Source organism: Xiphophorus hellerii, unplaced genomic scaffold (genome assembly GCF_003331165.1).
Source record: "Xiphophorus hellerii strain 12219 unplaced genomic scaffold, Xiphophorus_hellerii-4.1 PGA_scaffold_75__1_contigs__length_250000, whole genome shotgun sequence".
In the NCBI taxonomy this organism is placed as follows: Eukaryota; Metazoa; Chordata; class Actinopteri; order Cyprinodontiformes; family Poeciliidae; genus Xiphophorus; species Xiphophorus hellerii.
The window spans coordinates 45,854-64,229 of NW_022587650.1; the positions used below are offsets into that span (position 1 = coordinate 45,854).

At 38.0% G+C, this 18,376-nt stretch overlaps 1 protein-coding gene across 1 annotated transcript; it reads right to left on the reverse strand.

The window, feature by feature from the left end:
* Positions 1-310: 310 nt before the first annotated feature.
* stag3 (STAG3 cohesin complex component) lies at positions 311-16,434 on the reverse strand. The gene is made up of 31 exons (XM_032557438.1): positions 16,406-16,434; positions 16,165-16,261; positions 15,401-15,616; positions 14,812-14,908; positions 14,508-14,584; positions 13,932-14,136; positions 13,255-13,406; positions 12,187-12,384; positions 11,692-11,790; positions 11,066-11,145; positions 9,478-9,585; positions 9,227-9,326; positions 8,936-9,038; positions 8,660-8,763; positions 8,427-8,519; positions 8,247-8,339; positions 7,956-8,156; positions 7,740-7,807; positions 7,568-7,655; positions 7,183-7,263; positions 6,427-6,519; positions 6,002-6,170; positions 5,574-5,704; positions 5,169-5,270; positions 3,826-3,959; positions 3,529-3,648; positions 2,697-2,872; positions 2,415-2,583; positions 2,043-2,138; positions 1,851-1,962; positions 311-641 (listed from the first exon to the last, which is right to left on the reverse strand). The coding sequence occupies exons 1-31, from the start codon at positions 16,432-16,434 to the stop codon at positions 591-593; spliced, it is 3,642 nt and encodes a 1,213-aa protein (XP_032413329.1). The 3' UTR covers positions 311-590.
* Between the last annotated feature and the right edge of the window lie 1,942 nt (positions 16,435-18,376).

Sequence of the window (18,376 nt, forward strand, 5' to 3'; positions counted from 1 at the left end):
CATTACATCTATGATTTTTGCCAAAATATAGTTTATAATAAAATATTAAACTGTCTCCTTGTTTTTTTTTATATCTAAACTAAATCAACAAAATGTGAGAGGTCAATTTAGGTGAATTCAACAACTTTTGGACAATTCAACTGAATTGTCCAAAATTCAGTTGAATTTTGGACTATACAAAACTATAATATGAATGTTTAACGTTGGAAAAAAAACAAAAAAAACAGCAGCGACTTTTTTGAAATAACGTCTGGAAATACATTTGCATCACCTGTCAAGGAAATTTTCAGAAACATTCAGCACAAGTTTATAACATTAATCATTTTATTTAACAAAAGTGCTGAACTAAGAAGTGCCAGAAACGACAAAATAGGTGAAAACTTTTAGCTTACTGTTGGCAGACAGTGATCTAACTAAAAATGTACTCTGAACTTTTTCTAAATTGTAAAAATAGTAATCAGAATCAAACTTTAGCAGGTATGATTAACAAATTTTGGAAAATGTATGTTTTTTTTTTCTTCTTGTCACAGAAATGATTGGTGCAAACTCAGAACATGCAGAAATGCTGAGATGAACTCTCAGATGAGCTCTCAGTCAAAGAGCTCATCAAGGAAGCTGGCCGAGGTGTGATGTGTTGATGGCTGGAGGGGGAAAAAAATAAGTTATCAGATGCAGATTCTCCTCATTTCCAAGCAAGCAATATTCCACACACTTTGCAAAGAATCCAATCCTGTGTCCAAGTCATAATAATTTTAGGTTTAGCACAGCTCTATCTGGAAAGATGGCTCTGCAGATCTGATTTCTGTTGGCTGAAGTTGTTTTTTTTTATTCTATTTTTTAGGAAAAGTGCCACAGGCATCTGACACTGCTCTTCATTTATTTAGACAAAAGAGCTGAAAGCGCCTCAAATCTTGTGCATTTACAATAATATTGCTCACCGCCACTTCCACTCTTCCTCTGCATCAGTTAATATAAGGGCTTTTCCTTAGCAGAAAGCTTTACTCTTTGTTCACACTGCAGCTTGAAAAGATGTGCTGCTTCTTTTCGGTTTCCAGGCAACCAGCGTCACTGAGTCTGGATGAAATTTTGAGGTGCATGCCCTGTTCTCCACCTCTACACAAACCAAAGCAGCAAAAACAAGTTGCCGTAATACGGTGCTGGAAGAAGAGTTCAAACCTCACAGGAATATTCTACATCATGATTCTGAGCATTAGAAAGAGACGCAGACCCTCCTGAAAAACGGTACTTTAATCTGTGTTGTAATAAGTTTGAGGGCAGCACCATGGCGTTTAGCTCAAACCGACTATCTTCCATTCTACTTACATATTCTTAAAGTGCAGCAACACCAGCCCTGTTTACTCCACTACAGTCAAACTCTGGCTCATTTGCCTAGAAAGTCCAGTTCACGTGTGAATGCATATTCAAACTCTGATGTGGACCTAAACAAATAGCAAAATATGGTCCGCTTATAAACCAAGGTATCGGTTTCGATTGAAGTGAACTTTGGTGTAGTTCGAATGTAAGAAGCAGACTACCGTGCATAGCATTCTGGGTAAATACCATCAAAACAAATGTGTGAGTCTAGTGCTAGAGGGATAAATGGCTTGTGGTCTTGTATCAAAAACAAAAGAGAAATCTTACAACTGCTAAAATTTGACGCCACTTTTGAAGGATTTGGTTCGTTTGACACAAGGCGGTGTGAAAGCGAACTACACCAGCTGAAAATGTAGCAAACGTTAGTTTTGGACTCCAATCTAACCGAGTGCACCAGACTTCAGGTGCGAAAAGACCCTTAGAGATACACATAAAAACATAAGTTTGACTTATTTACAAAACATTGATGTTTTTACCAGTGTAAATTCAGATCCTTTGTCACTTTCGTAATCTTCTATCTCAGGCTCCTCTTCTCCTGAAATGTCGCTCCCAGCCCTTTTTGAAATGTCATCCTCAATCAGTGAAAGCCTGGGTAACAATAACGGGAGTCATTATTTTTTCATTGGCTACAAACAGAATTTTCAAAAATAAACAAATGTCAGCCTTACAAATTGAGGTGAGAATCCAGATCTTCTTGCTGTGTAGACGTCTGCACAGAAGAAGCTTTTCCACGTTTGGTTGGCTTTACCTTTCGCATGTTGGACCTGCAGGAGCAACAAAAAACAACTGGAATTCGTAACCTAATTTCTATATTCCATACAGCTCAGTTTATTTCAATATCCACTTTCCTTTTTGCCTGGAAACATTATTATTAAATTAGAAAGGAGCGCAGACTGGCCTGCTGTTGGTCGGAAAAAAGCCTGGTAGTCATTTACTGAAACCAAATTGCTGCTTTTGGCAGACGTCCAACTGCAACTCCCAGCAGTCTGACACAGACGTGGTGAACGCTGCAGATGTTGTGATAATAAAATCCAACTCACCCGCAGGAGAACTCGTCCTCCGATTCCAGCTCAGTCAGGATGCTCCCACTGTCCAACGCCCGCTTGGTTCTCTGTTTCAGGACGGTCGAAGTGAGGGCAGGAGTGTGAAGGTGGCTCTGGATGCTGCTGCTCTCCAACAGTGAACCTCTGGCAGTGCTAGACGCTGAACCTGGACAAGAAAAACGACAAGTAAAAGAGTCTACCAACAAGCATTTTATGACTACTTTATTACAAAACGTTTGCTCTTTAAAAACTACTGTTAAAATAATAAGTCAGTGCCACCCTGAGCTGTTATCCTTTTGCGTTTGGTCACAGGTGTGTCAAGGGAGGAGTCGGCTTTGCCTCCCTCAGCTGGATCTTTGTACTTGGAGGTGCGAGACGCCAAAGAACGGCGATACAGTTCAACTGACGGCCAGGAGAGGGCAGCACTGGGACACTCAGATTTCAGAAACTGGGCTCTGGGAGGGAATGAAAGAGCGACAGGATTCAAGGACAAAGACTAGAAGACTCTTTGTTGAATGTCTGATGTGATTTTGGTAAGAATGCAGATTGAAGAGAAACAAGAGGAGCAGTAAATCTAAACCTGATACCAATGGAGGCATCCCTGGAACGCTGGAGTTTAGGTGAGAAAAAGAGTTTTATTTTGTTATTGACTTATAAGCAGACATTTCAGCTTTTCCCATCCCAACTAGTGTAAAACTGGTAAAACAAAAAACAAAAAAATTTCTTTTAAGTGGATGCATCATTCCTGACCACTACCAGGTCACTCTGAAAACATCACTCTTTGGTGTGGACGTTGTTATTCAGGGAAAACTCACACAGGGTGACATGACATTTAGCCTTTTTAAATCAATAAAACCTTGTTTTACAACACATGCTGTCTCACACACACTGCATGAATTCACCTGTTGTTCCTAATATAAATAACTGTTCTCAGCAGGAAGGCTGTGTAAAACAAAACATTTTTGAAGAATGAGCTGAATCAGCCCAGGCAAAATTTCAAATAGCTGAAACTCCCAATTAACAGCATAGAATGACACGCAGACAGACTTTGTTAGATGTGAGCGTAATTAAGTTTGTATGAATGCAGATGAGTTGTCATTGGGGTTCTCACAGCTGGGCGCAGTCCTGTGGAAGCAACTTGAAGCTGAACTCGCTGAGGACTTCTAGGAACGCCAGGTTTGGGCACTCCTCTCCTTCCTGCGGCACACGAAATGCAAAGCGGATCCCGTCCCTGACAAGAAAAACATTTTAGAGATTATTGCACAAACTAAAAAGCAACTCTATAAAAAAATACTCCTCAGGATACCAAACTTAAAATTGTTAAAATATTCAAGTTAACATGTTGCCATCTGTTTTAGAGCATTATAAAGCTAAGAGACATAGTGTGTTGGAGAAATGTGTTACTAACAGGTGCAGGGCCACCAGTTGTTTGCGGGAACGATGCAGATCGACGCCAAAGCTCATGGCCAGCTTTCGAGCCAACTCTCTAATCTCGGCGAAATCCTGCTGGTCGTGGCTCTCCGTAAGCATCTCAGAGAACAGCTGAGCACACACAGTCATGACTTTACATAAACATGCTCTATAGTGAAACCTTTAATGTGTCTGCAGGAATACACAGACACGGTGCACCGGCTTTCAGTTTGGCTGAATACCAAGTGTGATTCAAAAAATGGTTGTAATTCTACTAAACAAGAGGTTTGAATTTTGTTTTGAAGAGACTTAATTATTTCTCCTGAGGAACAAATTGGATTAGGAGATGTTGACAATTTTTGGATTATTATAGTTAATTATCCATTTACTCTACTGTAAAATCACACATGGACCTCTAACAATAATGCTAACCGGTCTAATCACACTAATTGCTAATTATGATAGTACAAATGTCAACCCATTAATCATCTTCTGTTTGAAACAATAGTGATATTCTGTTTGACTGCAGAGCTGTGTAACAGACTGCTCTCTCTTACTCTGTGTGAAGTTGCTTCTCCTAATAAAAAATATTCTAACCTATTACAAAATAAAAGCTTTACTCACACTCCTGTACAATTACAGTAACCAAATAAATTATTTAACAATTCACATAAGCGTAAATAAGAGCTTTTCCTCTCAAATATTACATCTGACACCTGTTATTTATTTTGAAACAATAAACAAAAATTTAAAAAAGACATTGGTGAACTAAAATGCTTCTTATATATGAGATGTGCTACAATTATTTTTTACCAGTATAAATACCTCTGTCCCATAACCTGAAAGATTTTACTGTATTTATAGATTACCCATGTTGCAGAGAAAAATCATCTAGATAATGTAAAATCATTATTTTATTTAGCAATAAACAACATCTTAAAAGGAAGTTAATTTACAGTTTATAGAGATGGTGCAAAAAACATATTGAATTGTTATTTATAGCCCATCAAGAGGATTCAGAATAGTAAAGGCAGGTCAGAGCTTTATGAAAATGGTGACTGGAGACCTGCCTCTAAACATCTGATTGGTGCATCTAAGCTCACATTTCTACCACATTTTCATACATTAAGGTGTTAGATATTAGTCTGCAAAGAAAAGAGATTTTCTGTAATAGAAACAATACTATATGTTCAGTATCAACTGTTTTAGTTTCCTAAATGGGTACAAATCAGTACAGTGTGCACATCTTTCTTCACACACAATCTTTGTTTGACTTTTTTCTTTCTGTAAATCTGCTGCCACGCACTCCCACCCTATATAGCAGTGAAATGAGGCGCACACCTGCTGCAGGCTGAGGCACACGATCTTGGCGCTCTGTATGGGGTTGATGAGCTTGCTCTTGCTCACCGTCTCCTTTATGATGTCACCAAAGTTTTTAAAATACTGTAAGAAACCAGATATGACAAAATGTCAATGCACTTTAATTGTAAGTGTCTGACGGTGCAAATAATCCACGCCGTTCACGTCATGGATGCTTGTTTTAGCCGCTGTTCTCCATGACTCATTTTCTGCACCTCGCTTGTTCCAAAACAAATTTTATCACCTTCCTCCACTTTCCACACATCCTCTTCGATATTAATTAGTTTTAGTAGCCTTTCCAAATCTAGCTAATTCATCCAAGAATGATTCAGGACTAAGAAGGCAAAGCATTCAGCTGAGCACAAATAATAAAGATTATTACTCCACCTTGCTGTAGTGCTTGAAGACATTGGTGGCAGCAGACAGGTCCAGGACGCCGTAGAGGACCAGCTTACAGTAGCCACCTAGCTGGTTGCGTTTCTTGTGAAGAAGAGCCACCTTCTTTTCCAAATCTTCATCTAAAAATACGAGAGCAAGGGTTACATAAAATTAAAAAATAAGGCATATAAGATTAATTGAGGCTATTTTCTGATTAGAGGATTCAGATGCTTATAAGGCAGAAGCAAACAGCCCATAAATATATTCCACACTAGAATCTGCTGGTGTTGGGAGGAATATGATTAAACATTCTCAGAAAGAAAACATGAAAAAGTGAAAAATGTGCAAAGGCCGATCTGAGAAAACAGTCTTCTTTTTCACTTAAACTTTTTCACAGGTCCGAGCTGGCCCCGTGATACGAGTTGGTATAAAAGTACCATCGAGTTCGATATTTTCACTGCCGTTGAAGACGTAGTCCAGGAGAAAAGATGCCAACTCAGCGCGCAGAGAGTCGGACGGCAGGTGAACCAGAGCGCGGAGGACAGGCTCACCGCGGACAGAAACTGCTCCATACAGCAGCAGCAGGTCACACAGCAGCTCAAATGCCTAAGAATGGGAAGATAAACAGAAAATTGACTTTTTCAGGTTCTAGTTTTACCAAGTAAAATTCAAGATCCACAAAGACTCTAATGTCAGTAGATCAGAATTGCCCGTTGATTTAGATTTAAATGGTCAGCTGATTCTGATTCAATAGTCAATACCTTTTTATTGGCAATTTCTATTAAAGTTTAAATGTTTTAATTTTATTTTCTGGCTGTGCAGTCAGCACAAAGAATGATGCTCATTTTCATCAAGCTTTTACCTGATCCCTTATCTCAGTCTGGTCCAGAGACAAACAAGTCTGGCAGATTCTGCAAAACAAACGCACCTCTTTCCTAAGATGCTTTAAGTCACCCTGGGAAAAAAGTTGAGAAATAGAGGTATAACAACAGAGAGAAAGACTGTAAATATAAAACATTATAGTTAAACAGTGAAATGTTTGTTAAACATAAATGTCTCCGTCATTGGACTCTCTATCTTCGGTATTAGTAAAGTCAAAGTAGGAGGCGGTAATTCAAAGATATCTGCTTGTGAGTAACAATTAATTAATGATTGATGTATTTTTGAGGAAGTATTTCAAGTGAGAAAAACTTGCATATTTGAGCAATATCAGGGAACGTTAGCTTGGACAATTAACTAAGGTGAATAATATTGAATGTTTTTGTCTTTAACAAGAGCGATAAGACGTGAAGATTAGAGATGAAACACAAGTCAAATTATGCAATAATGAATGAATTAATGCATAGTCAGGGTATATAAAATGATCCTGTGATTTCAGACTTAAAGATTTTTTGCATGATTTTCTTGCTGGTAAAATATCTGGTGAATTGTTTGACACATAATGGCTCTACAAACAGCCAAGATCTCCACTAACAGACTGGTAAGCTGGCAGAGACGTAATCTGCACCATGTTATTTGGCTTAAATTAATGCAGATGCTTTCGGAATAAAGGCTGCTGGTTAAAGGAAAACTACTACTTAAATCAGAGTAAATTCGATTTAAAAATAGAAACAAGTACCTCAGCTGGATTCAGGTTGACTGCATTCAATTTTGCCCACATGAGGTGAAAAGCTGCACACTTCAGAGCCGCGACCAAGAGCTGAAATCACACAGAAACAAGTCGAAAATAACTTCTTTGGATATTTGTTTAAATAAAAAAAAGACTTCCTGCAACTCCTTCAGACTTGAATGAACACATCTCAAATGGAACACAGAGGAAAAAACAATAGTCAACTTTATTATTATTCTAGCTAAATCCGATTGTAGTGCTTTGAAGCTATGACATACAGTACATGCCATATCTGACATTTCATTACACTGCATTACTCTCATCATTCTCATGAGGTAAAATCCTAATCAAGCTGAACAGCCTTTATATTATCACATAAAATGTTGCTTTAAACCTCAGTGTCAAAATCCAAGGATTCTATCCTGTTTTTCAGCAACTCCATGCAGGAATCAAGCAGCTCCCATCTAGTCGGGTCCTTGGCACTGAAAACACACAAAGCTTAGAGTCAAACGCATCTCTAATGAAAAGCATCGTCAATACAAAGCTTATCTATTATACGAGCTCACCTGCACAAGGCAGCAATCCTTTTCAAGGCTGAAGCTGCATTGTATACTCCATCCTCATCTGCTGCACCCTAAGTAATAAAACACACCGACTGAAAGGCTGAAAGAGGAAATAAGAGCCAGTCTGCTCTTCTTAATTATCTTCACTTTTTCAAAACATAGAGGTGCTTATAAAGCTGTATCTCATGGTATGCGGGCTTCTCAGAGAGATTTTCGAACCTGCAGTAAGTCGCTCAGGTAGGAGTTGAAGCACTCGGTCAGCTCGTCCATCAGCTGACCGAAAACCAGGTGTGCACGGGAGGAGAATGTGTGGCTCTCTGAGCAGAGGGTGCTGACCAGCAGGGCGCAGGCCTGCAGCACAGCAGCGTCTGTATGCTTCTTAATGATGGTGCAAATCTGGGACAGCAGCAGGTCCAGATGCTGAGAGAAACAAGGACGGATCAAGAAAATGAAACATTCATTTCTATGGCTTCACAAATCTGGTGAGGCCATTTATGACCGCTTTCTTACCTTTTCAAGCCACTGAGTGTTGCTGTACATGTCCAGATCAAAGTAAAGAGGAGCTCTGAGGAGAAGGCTCGTCTTCTCTGCATCAGCTGAGTACTACAGGCAGATTAAAGTTTTACATTAAAGCAATGTTCTATTACGGTACATAAAAATGAAGTATCATAAATGAGTTCAGCTGTGCACCTTGGAAAGCAGCTGTGGGAGTACAGGGATGAAATGTGTGGTAATGCGAGTCCTGTCTTGTTCCTGAATCTTCCTCAACTTCATGCTCAGGATCTAATATGTGTCAAAAAAGTTCAGAGAGACAAAATGTAACCACAATTTTTGTTTGTGTTTGACAAAATGAGATTTTAGTTAGCTTCAAAACTAGATTGTGAAAACAAAATAATAAAGCTATTGCAAACATTTATTCACACCTTTTTGCCCTGACTTCTCCCAGCTGGTGGCGTTGCCTCAGCTGCCTGTCTGATGGCACATATCATGATCTCCAGGAGCGCCCCCTCCTCCTCATACATCAGACCTGGCAACAAGAAGGCAAAGACAAAGAGATGAAAAGAAATGACCTCCCGGAATAGATATTATCATTGGCAACTATAAAAAAAGTATGTTATATCAAAGTAGAAATAATGCATGGAGTTAAATACAACTTTGCACATACAGCTTGAGTCACTCACACCCTTAACACTCCTCACCAGAATCCTGCAGCAGTAAAGCCGTCATGGTGTCCCAGTCTCTAAGCTCAGAGCCGGCCACAGTCCACAGACTGTCCACCAGGTACGCACCATGCTCATGGAACTGTTGCATAAACATTTCAGATTAAACCGCTTCCATCTTTTAAAATACAACATTGTGACTTCAATTACAAAAATAAGAAAATATGGGATCTATGAGGGGAAAAAAGGAACTGAAAAAACACCCTGAGAACATCAGTTCAGGAGAAGCAAGAGACAGAAATTAAGAGATCACAAAAACAAAATGGCTACCTCACTCTGGATGTAGAAAGAGATGAGTATTTGAAAAAACGCTGCATTGTTGCTTTTATCATTGTCATCCTGGCTTTGAGTAGTAATCACACGTTTCAGCCTGTCACACATAAACAAACTAGTAAATTGTATTTACTCAGAGGAAAATAAAGACCTTATTCAAACATGAACTGCTTAAAAAAAAGGAACTACTATCAACGCTAATATTGTGGATCAGCAGGAGTTAATGATTCTTACGACATCGAACATACTTGTGGCAGAGGAAGGCTCCGGCTGCAGACGCCAGGCCTCGGTGCAAAGCGTAAACCAGGGGGTAGATGTGGCCGGACTCCTCCTCCATCAAGTCGTCTTCTGTGCTGCTGTAAGTGTCAAAACAAACGGGCAACGTAGTCAATTCCAAACCATTTAATTAATGAGTCAAAAGAAATGCCATTCAAAATGTACAATGTAAGATAAACGTCTAAACTCTTAAAATAAAAACTTTGCCTTGGAAAAGTATTTACATGTTAGAATGTCACACTTTAACGTACTCTATGTGGTAGCACAACATAAAATGGTTCATATTTATAAAGTGGAAGTGGACAGAGACATTGTTTTAATTTTTTCAAATATAATTCATATGCTTTTAATTTTATCTCCATTTATTGTAATGCCCCTAAATAAAAACCAGTGCAAGCAACTCCCAACAGAAGTCGACAAAATAGTAAATAGGAGCACATCAGATAGGTTAGAAATTAAACTGTGGAAAAGTTTCAAGCAGGGTTAGAGTCCAAAATAGATTCAAAACCTCTAAAACATATCAAGAAGAATTATTTAATCATCCCAAAATTGAAGATACCAAAACATGGCCGTCCACCTGAGCAGACAGGCTGGACAAGATGATTAATCACAGAAGCAGCCAAGAGTCCAACCCTCCTATGTGCTCTTCAGATTCACTTTTCCACAATCTGCATCCTAAGTGCACAAAGGAGCATTATTGGAGAGCCTGTGTTTACATCCCTACTGGTATTTGCAGTTTTACTCATTTAAACATTTCTGTTGGGGTTTTCATTTTTCACAAATTGTAAGTAGTGTTTTTAATGCACAAATAAATATACATGCACATTTTTTTTCTTTTTTAAAATACCATCCAACTCTACTCAGTTGCATATTTCTTGGATTGTATTACGCAATTTCAATTTTTTATATTATAATTTTGCCTTACTGTACATATTTTTTTTTGCATATTTTATAGTTTTATATCTGTGTGACTCAAACACCTGTCACTTCACTGATATTACACCTGAATTTCCTCACTGTGCAACAATAAAGGCTATTTCTATTCTATTCTACTTTTGTGAGGGACTGTACATAAAATAAAGGCAACAACTATAAACCTAAAAGGTGCTTATCTTTTTCATCTATTCATTAGAAATAATCTATCACACATTTTTATAAATAGTTAGAAATCTTGCTATGACTGCTAAGAATTTTGTTTTTAAGAGGACATTATATAGCCATCACCCTTATATGCACCTGATTGTGTAGTTCCTGGACAAAGACATCAGATTCTGATAACAAATTCTTTAGTTGTTATGGATTATGAAGTGGGATGTGGGGGACTTGGCTTGCCTCCAAAATCAGATGAAAAAGAAAAAAAAAAAAACTATGGGCAGCAAATGTAAAATTTCTATTAATCCTCAGTAAAAAGATGATCATTGTAATTTTTATTGAAGATCAGAATTAAAACTCTAAACAATTTAAATGAAGATGGCATATTCTGTCTTTTTTAAAAGTCTACTAAAAATATTCCTGCATTACATCAACAAAGAAACCCTCAGAGACAGAGAAAGCCCTCACTGTTGGATCATCAGCAACAGATTGACCACTTCCACTGCCACGTCTGGGTCTTTGTCCAGCACCATGCTGAGAATCCTTTCCTGAGCACACAGAAATTCAGTTATGCACCGCAATACACACACACAGAGATAAATGTACAATCGTGCCAGCAGCCAAACAAACTGATAAATAATATGCATAAATGCACCCACAAACACACGCTTACTCGCTGATTAGGATGTAAGCCATGACAGAAAAAAGACCATTTATCTGCAGCAGCACATGTGGCTTAAGAGGGTTTTCATGTATTTGAGAAGGGCTTATTATCTATGGGTAATTGGCGGCAATTAACACAACCAGGCACAAGCCCAGACAAAGGATGGGACCATACCAACAAACAGAAGTGGTGCAAAGACAAAAAAAAAATGAATAGGCATTAAAATACAGAGAGAAGGCACCAAAAAATGGGTGGAGAAACACAGACAGGCAACAAAGTAGAGACAAAACAAAAAGCGCAAACAATAGATGGGAGACAGATGTTGAGAAAAGAAGCAGACAGAAAAGACAGATGCAGACTGGGGGGGAAAAATAGAGGAAGAAAACAGGCATTAAATGAGGCGCGAGTCCAATCCAGAGGGAGGGCTCACTTTAAATCTGTTGGTGAAAAGCTCCAGGCGGCCAATGAACTCCTTCTCCTGGTACAGACCCTGCAGGGCACGCACACACTGCAGACGCACTGGACTTTGCTGCAGGAAAATAGAAAACAAAAGTACAGTAACATGCTTTTCTGCATCCTGTGCACACACTCAGGGAAGCTTGTTCTGAAAGGCTGTTTCTCTTTTTATACATGACACAAAATAGGCTAAAAAAGAAATTTTAATGAATAGATTTAACACTGCCAAACAAAACTCCAAGGAAAAGTAACTGAAGTGTGGATGAAGATTACTTTGAAACAAAGAACTGGCCTTGTGTCATCTGTGCTTATCTGCAGTCAAAAGTTGAACAAAATATTTTTTATTTCTTCTGCTTTTTGGCCAGTAGGGAGGTCCAGACAAACATCTTCAATGCCTGATCATCTAAAATGCTTCTGGAGCAAAGAGAAAACCGTGTTCCACCTTCTGTTTCACCACATCTGTGTTTACCTTGTCATACAAAGTCCATCCTAAATATTTCAAGCATCTGTCATTGAGGAAGTTATCAGGATCCGTTTTCAGCCAAAGTCCCAACTCCTCAATACACGTCGCACGAATGTCTGCCAGTCGGTCGCGGTAGCGGTGCACAAAGACGCCACGGAAGATGGAGTTCATCATGAATGAGAGTTCTTCTCGGTTCTCCTGCAGCTACATCAAAAACATAAAACATAGATATGAACACTGACAAAGAAAAAGTGAGAAAGATGAACATGTTGTTGCCATAGATTATCATTTCAACAAGTCTGAGTTGTTTCAATAGGGGGGGAAATGTCTGAAAAAGTTTTGTTTAACACAAATACTATAAAGACAATTACCTTTTATTGTTATTTATCTTTAAGATATGAATTTCAAAGCTAAAGCATTGTCACATTTTACAGTAAGATTACAATCACAATGTTATCACATTTTCCTCTACATTAAAAGTCCTCAACAGTTGATATTGACAAATTGACATCTAGTTTTGTCTTTTATTCATGTTTGAAATAAAAAAATCCTTAAAGAGAAGAGGTTTCCTTCTTGATTCGCTCCTCTAAAACTTAAACTAGTGCAGCCTCTTTCTGATTGGTCAGGCATTCACATTCATATGAACATCAGCAGAACTCTGCTGCAGATCCTGTGATGAATTTTTAGAATTTTGTTATTTATACCACTTGAGCTCTTTAATGATATTAAAATTAATGTCAAGTATTCAAAGCTTCTAGAAAAGCAAACAGGTTATGGTCTAATTTGATGACATGACTCCAGTGGTGCAGTTAGATTAAACAGTATTTCTGAACAAATTTTAATCAGTTTGGATAATTTTTGGAGGTTCTGTGAAGAACGATGAAAACAGCACTCAGGTCAATTTCATTTTGCTACATAGGAGCTGAGTTTATTAAGCAGATAAGTCTGTGCAACGGCACAGAGTATTAGCCATATCAGAACCTTTTTTCTGTGGTAAATCATTACTGATTTCAAAGTCTTCACAATCTAACAATGTCATATGCTACAGCTAAGTCAGCGTTTTGAGTGTTTCACCTCTCTGATGGCGGTCTTCAGTTCCTCCAGTCGGCCTGAGTCTCGGTCACATGGACTCTTGCTGTTCTCGATGTCGCATCGCCGCTGTGTGGTCTGCAGCTGAACCGATACAGCCACGGCCACGTCCACCAACCCCGTCATCAGCTTCATGGCTAAAACAGAACACAGAAAAATAATATCTAAAAAGTGAAAAATATTCATACACCTTGAAGTCATTCACATTTTGACAATTGAAAACAATTTACTTTATAGGATTTTTTATGGACCGACATAAATTGGTGTATAAAAGGTGGGATTTGGTATTCAGCACCCAAAGTTTTTTTTAGAATGAATCTTCACTGCAGTCCCAGTTGGGTTTGTACATCTTGAAATTTTTACCCAGTTTTTTGTTACAAAATACCTCAAGCTCAGTTAGATTGGATGGAGAGTATGTGAACGCAAAAAGTCCCAATTGGATTTAGTTCTGAGACTGTCTAGATCTGAAGGCTATATTATTTTCACTGAATTTTATTAAGACAAATCAAATTAAAGGGGATTATATATATTTAGACCAAATTAGGTATACTTCTAATTACACTTCACTATAATCTGCTACTTTGTTAATGTAAAAAAAAAAGTGGTACCTCACCTGATTCTTACTTTTTTTTTTTTTACCTGTGATGCACTGGTGTGCTTACCTAGTAAGGTACTGGTGTGTCTGAAGGCTCTGACCTGGGAGTCAGACAAACCGGTGAGCAGAGCCAGCAGGGAAGGGAAGAGAAATTCGTCGTAAACGAGACTATTGCGACACGAGTGGACCAGGACCCGAACAAACTCGGACAGACCGGCTTTGAAACGCTTAAACTGAGAACCAGAGGTGATCAGTGGGTAGTTCACAGAATCCTGGCCAAAGACGAAAACAAACCACAAACCAATCAGCTGCAGACAAATGAAACATCTAATATTCTGCAATCTGTTTTGTATAATAATATGGAGTCTGTGGTTTATTCTGCTAATGACAAAAACAGTAATGATTAACTAATTAATGAGTTCATTTATCAACATTAGATTGTAATTAGCTTTTTCAAACACGCTGTGCGCCATCTTTTGGATCATAATCTCATGGGACAGAGAGATGACTAGATTTCTGAATCTAATTCCAGCTTCAATTAAACAGAGAAGGCAGAAAAAGATTCACTTGCAAAGATGTATAAACAATTTTTATATTTAGCCAAAATCTAACTCATAAACCGAGCATTTGTTTTCCTTCTTACCTCATTGAACTCCTTTGTTAGTGTGCTGATAATTTCAGCATTTTCCATACTTTCATACATCTCTCTGCTCACCACACCTGAGCAAAAAGGTCTACATTAGAATCTAAATAAAATCCATGACTAGAAGATACATTTTAGAACGTTCATTTTCATGTTCCCTTAGCTTAAATCTAATCTTGTCAATGTTACAGAGATCAATACCACAGATGACAACCTGAGCTGCAAATGGAGAAAAAAATCTCTATGACTTTGACCCTCCAACATAGAAACTAGCATCTCCCTGGCCTCCCATTTAACCTCTGACCTTTGCATCCGCAGGACTGAACAATGAAGTTGATGAGCACCAGCAAGCCTTCCTCTCGGCTCTGTTTGTAGCTGCACAACCACTCCTCCACCACCGTCTTTGAATCGACAGGAAGCCGCACACACATCAAATCAGACAGAAGTAATTTACAATAACAGCATAGATGTCAGATTCATTCACTCAGTATCATTTTTTTTACTTAACTGTAACTTTATACATATGTGTATCAAACTATTTACTTTGGTTCTATGCAGATTTAGTTCCTTTCTTTTTGTTATGTGGATCTAACCTGTTAGTCTTTACAAAAAAACAGACAATAGCAGAACAATAGTGGGGATGGTCAGTGTTGTCAATCATTGACTCTGTGACCCAACGAGATTCTCCCTCCCTCTTTGCTTATCAAAGGCAATTCTTTAAGGCCACATTAGTCAGCCACTGACAGCACATAATCACCTCTCTTTTTGTCAGCTTGTTTCACTTTTCATTATACATGTCTCCTTTAGCACCGCCCTCCCTTCATGTTGAAGTCCGTATCATTACCTTCCCCCTCCTCCGTGAGCTTTTTGCTTCCTCACAACCTCGTACTCACCACCATGGCACTCTTTCCAGAGCACACAGCATCATAGATATCCTTCGCGCTGATCCCCTGGCTGTCCTCGCTCGTCACACGTCTAGAGGACAGCTTTCTGGATGTCCCTTGGGATGGTGATGGCTGCTGGGAGGGGTCAGGAGGGTCCGGGATGGGGCTGCTACTGGTACTGGATGTCACTCTCAATGCCGCATTACGCCTGGGTCTCTTTGGTGGCTTTACATGAAAGAGAATTATTTAGGAATATGTTGTGAACTGGGAGCAACTGTGTCCTATTCTAGGCATCTACAACAGCAGGAGTCCACAATTTTGACCTTTAATAACAACTGAAAATGGTAGCTCCATTGGGTAAATTAAAAATACCAAAGTTGAAACAGGAAACCTAAACAATTTTCACAGTGTGAAAAGTCCTTACTTTTTCTCCATTTTAAATTTATTATAATCTCTTTGTTCTTTTTGTAGACAGTTTTTAAATAGAAAACTTGACAGGACATAAGGAAGGCATATTTTTATGGGTTGGATCTTGAATACAAAACCTGCAAACAACCAAGATTGTAAGAAAATTAAGAGTTTGATGGCCAAATAATGATGGATTAGTGGGTGAACAGAAAAAGGAAGTACAAATATGTTTCCATACTCTAATTGTACTTTTCCAGATCTGGAAAATACTATTAAATCCCTAATTCACTTTTCCAGACAAGACAGAAACCATTTCCCTGATAAACTTAATGAGGAATTAAATACTACAAAACAAAAACATTTACCTGGGGTGCCGGAAGTGACTGTTTACTTCGCTTTCTGGCTTTTGTCTGAGATTCATAGATACTACCAGATTCTGAGGACAGATCCAACTCTTCAAAACTAACAAAAAAAAAGACAGAATTAAGACAAATCTCAACAAGAATAAAACACAATTAGAAATCCTATTAAGAACAATAATCAAATTTATAGAATTTATATTCTAGAAGAATAGAAGATTTGAAGCATAGGCTCGGGTAACTTTACCTTTCGAAAGCCGAGCTTCCAGTTTCCATTTTAGCTGAAAGAGAACGCGACAGATTTTGGATTGACTGGTTAGCATATTTTTAAATATCATAAACGGGAAATTGATCGTAGATAACAAAATCTGTAAATTTTTGGCGTTAAATGTTTTTAAAAAAGTACAATCTGGTCTTTTCGACCTCAAACATAAAAAGATATATAATATATTTCACAACTAGCCACAGAAATTCCAGCTCAATAGCGGAGCTAATTGCTAACAGAAGTATCGGTAAAAGACGCTTTGACAATTTAAAAATGTATAAGACACAACATTACTAACCACTACGCGGACAGCTACCAAAAACGCATCGGTACACACGACGTAAAAGTCAATAAGTTACAAAAATATATTTAGTTAAGCAATACCTTAATCTTAGATAACTTTTTTCTTCTCGCTACTATGCAAGCGAAAAAATTTCGCCGCGAACAGATTCTCGTTGCGGATTGGCCAGCGCTTTCTTATACTCGAGCCTGATTGGTCTGTCTGAAATGTCAGTTATTGATTACTAGTAGTGTGAGGTAAAAGTCTAGTTTAGTATAGCCTCCCGTTAATGTATGTTAAACAAGCAATTTGTTGGAAACTCGGCTGTATCACGTGTCTTTGGTAGCTTCTATCCTTATATTCACTATGGGCTCTTTGTTTAATAATTTAGATTGTGATATTCTGTTCAGTCTGGTGTTCAGATGCTGTGAATCCTCTTCTCTCTCAATTTCCATTGTTCTGAAGTCATATTAGTGTCAAATAAAGTACGCTGAAAGGCAGCTTCCGGTTTCAATTTCAAAATAAATCACCTGCATTTAAATTTAAATGCGTATAAAATTATGACGTCTATTGTTCATTTTCGCTTGCTACATGCTATGCAACAATGAATATGTATAGTTACAGAAATAATATGTTGTGTCAAACTGTAGCAGACAGTTGCTTTATTTTAGCTCTGCTCAAATTACCAGTGTCTTGCAAAATAATACCCACATTATGCTTTTAACTTTCACATTTTGTCAAGGTACAACCAATAACCTTGAGTGTGCATTTCATTGGGATTTGATCTTTCTTACCAACATGCACAAAATATGAAAACTGTGGTTTGCATTGCCATCAGCCAACTTTACTAAGAAACCCCTGAATACAATCCATCAAACCCAAATGCCTGTCGAAGTCATTTAATAAGTACACTGAGTCCATGTAACAGAGAGGCAGCAGGCTCATGGATACACTGGGAAGATGGATGAAGCCAACACGGACCTATCCTGAAAGAAAACCTAAAACGTATTGAAGTCTTGCAGAAGGAAAACAAACCCTAAACACACATCCAGAGCTACAGTGTAATGTTTTAGATCAAACTATAATTGTGTGTTAAGATAATTTTTTGAATGTCCATAGATAAATCAAAGTGAGAATCTATGGCAAGACTTGAAAACTGCTATTCATAGACACTCTCCATCCAATTTGAATCCAAGATTAGACATTTAAAGCTGCCAAGTAGAAAAACCAAAAAGACTTGGAGTCTTTGCAGGTTGTTCTACAAGGCCAAAGTTATGTTGTACTTTGTATTGTTTTATCTCTTAAAAGTGCTTGTGGTTGGGATGTGGCAAAAGACTGCATATTCAATCCAGAGGTGTAAGTACTTTTAGGAGTAGTTTTATTACACTATGCTTTCTACTTTTGAGTTTTCACATTATGAAGTGCTACTCTTGAGTAAAATGCCTGGTTACTCTGCCCACTTTGAGTAACTTCATTGAATGAAAACCAAAGATAATTTTAACAAAAATAGTTACTTATTGTGTATGCTTATATGAGACATCTGGTTTGTACTGTTGTGTTATTTTCAAATTTTTGATCCATTCTAGTATGTACCAACTAATGTATCAGTCTAAGTTTAACTGCTGAAAAACAATTTGGAAAATTGTTTATTTTGTAATTATGTTATTTGTATT

What these genes read in the sequence shown, in the direction of transcription:
- stag3 (XM_032557438.1), bottom strand. Translation starts at nt 16,434, where the DNA reads ATGGAAACTGGAAGCTCGGCTTTCGAAAG. An exon ending in TCCCACAGCTGCTTTCCAAG is followed by an intron (nt 8,340 to 8,426) that starts GTGCACAGCTGA and finishes ATCTGCCTGTAG; the next exon opens with TACTCAGCTGATGCAGAGAA. An exon ending in TGTGCCTCAGCCTGCAGCAG is followed by an intron (nt 3,960 to 5,168) that starts GTGTGCGCCTCA and finishes GTGTGTGCTCAG; the next exon opens with CTGTTCTCTGAGATGCTTAC.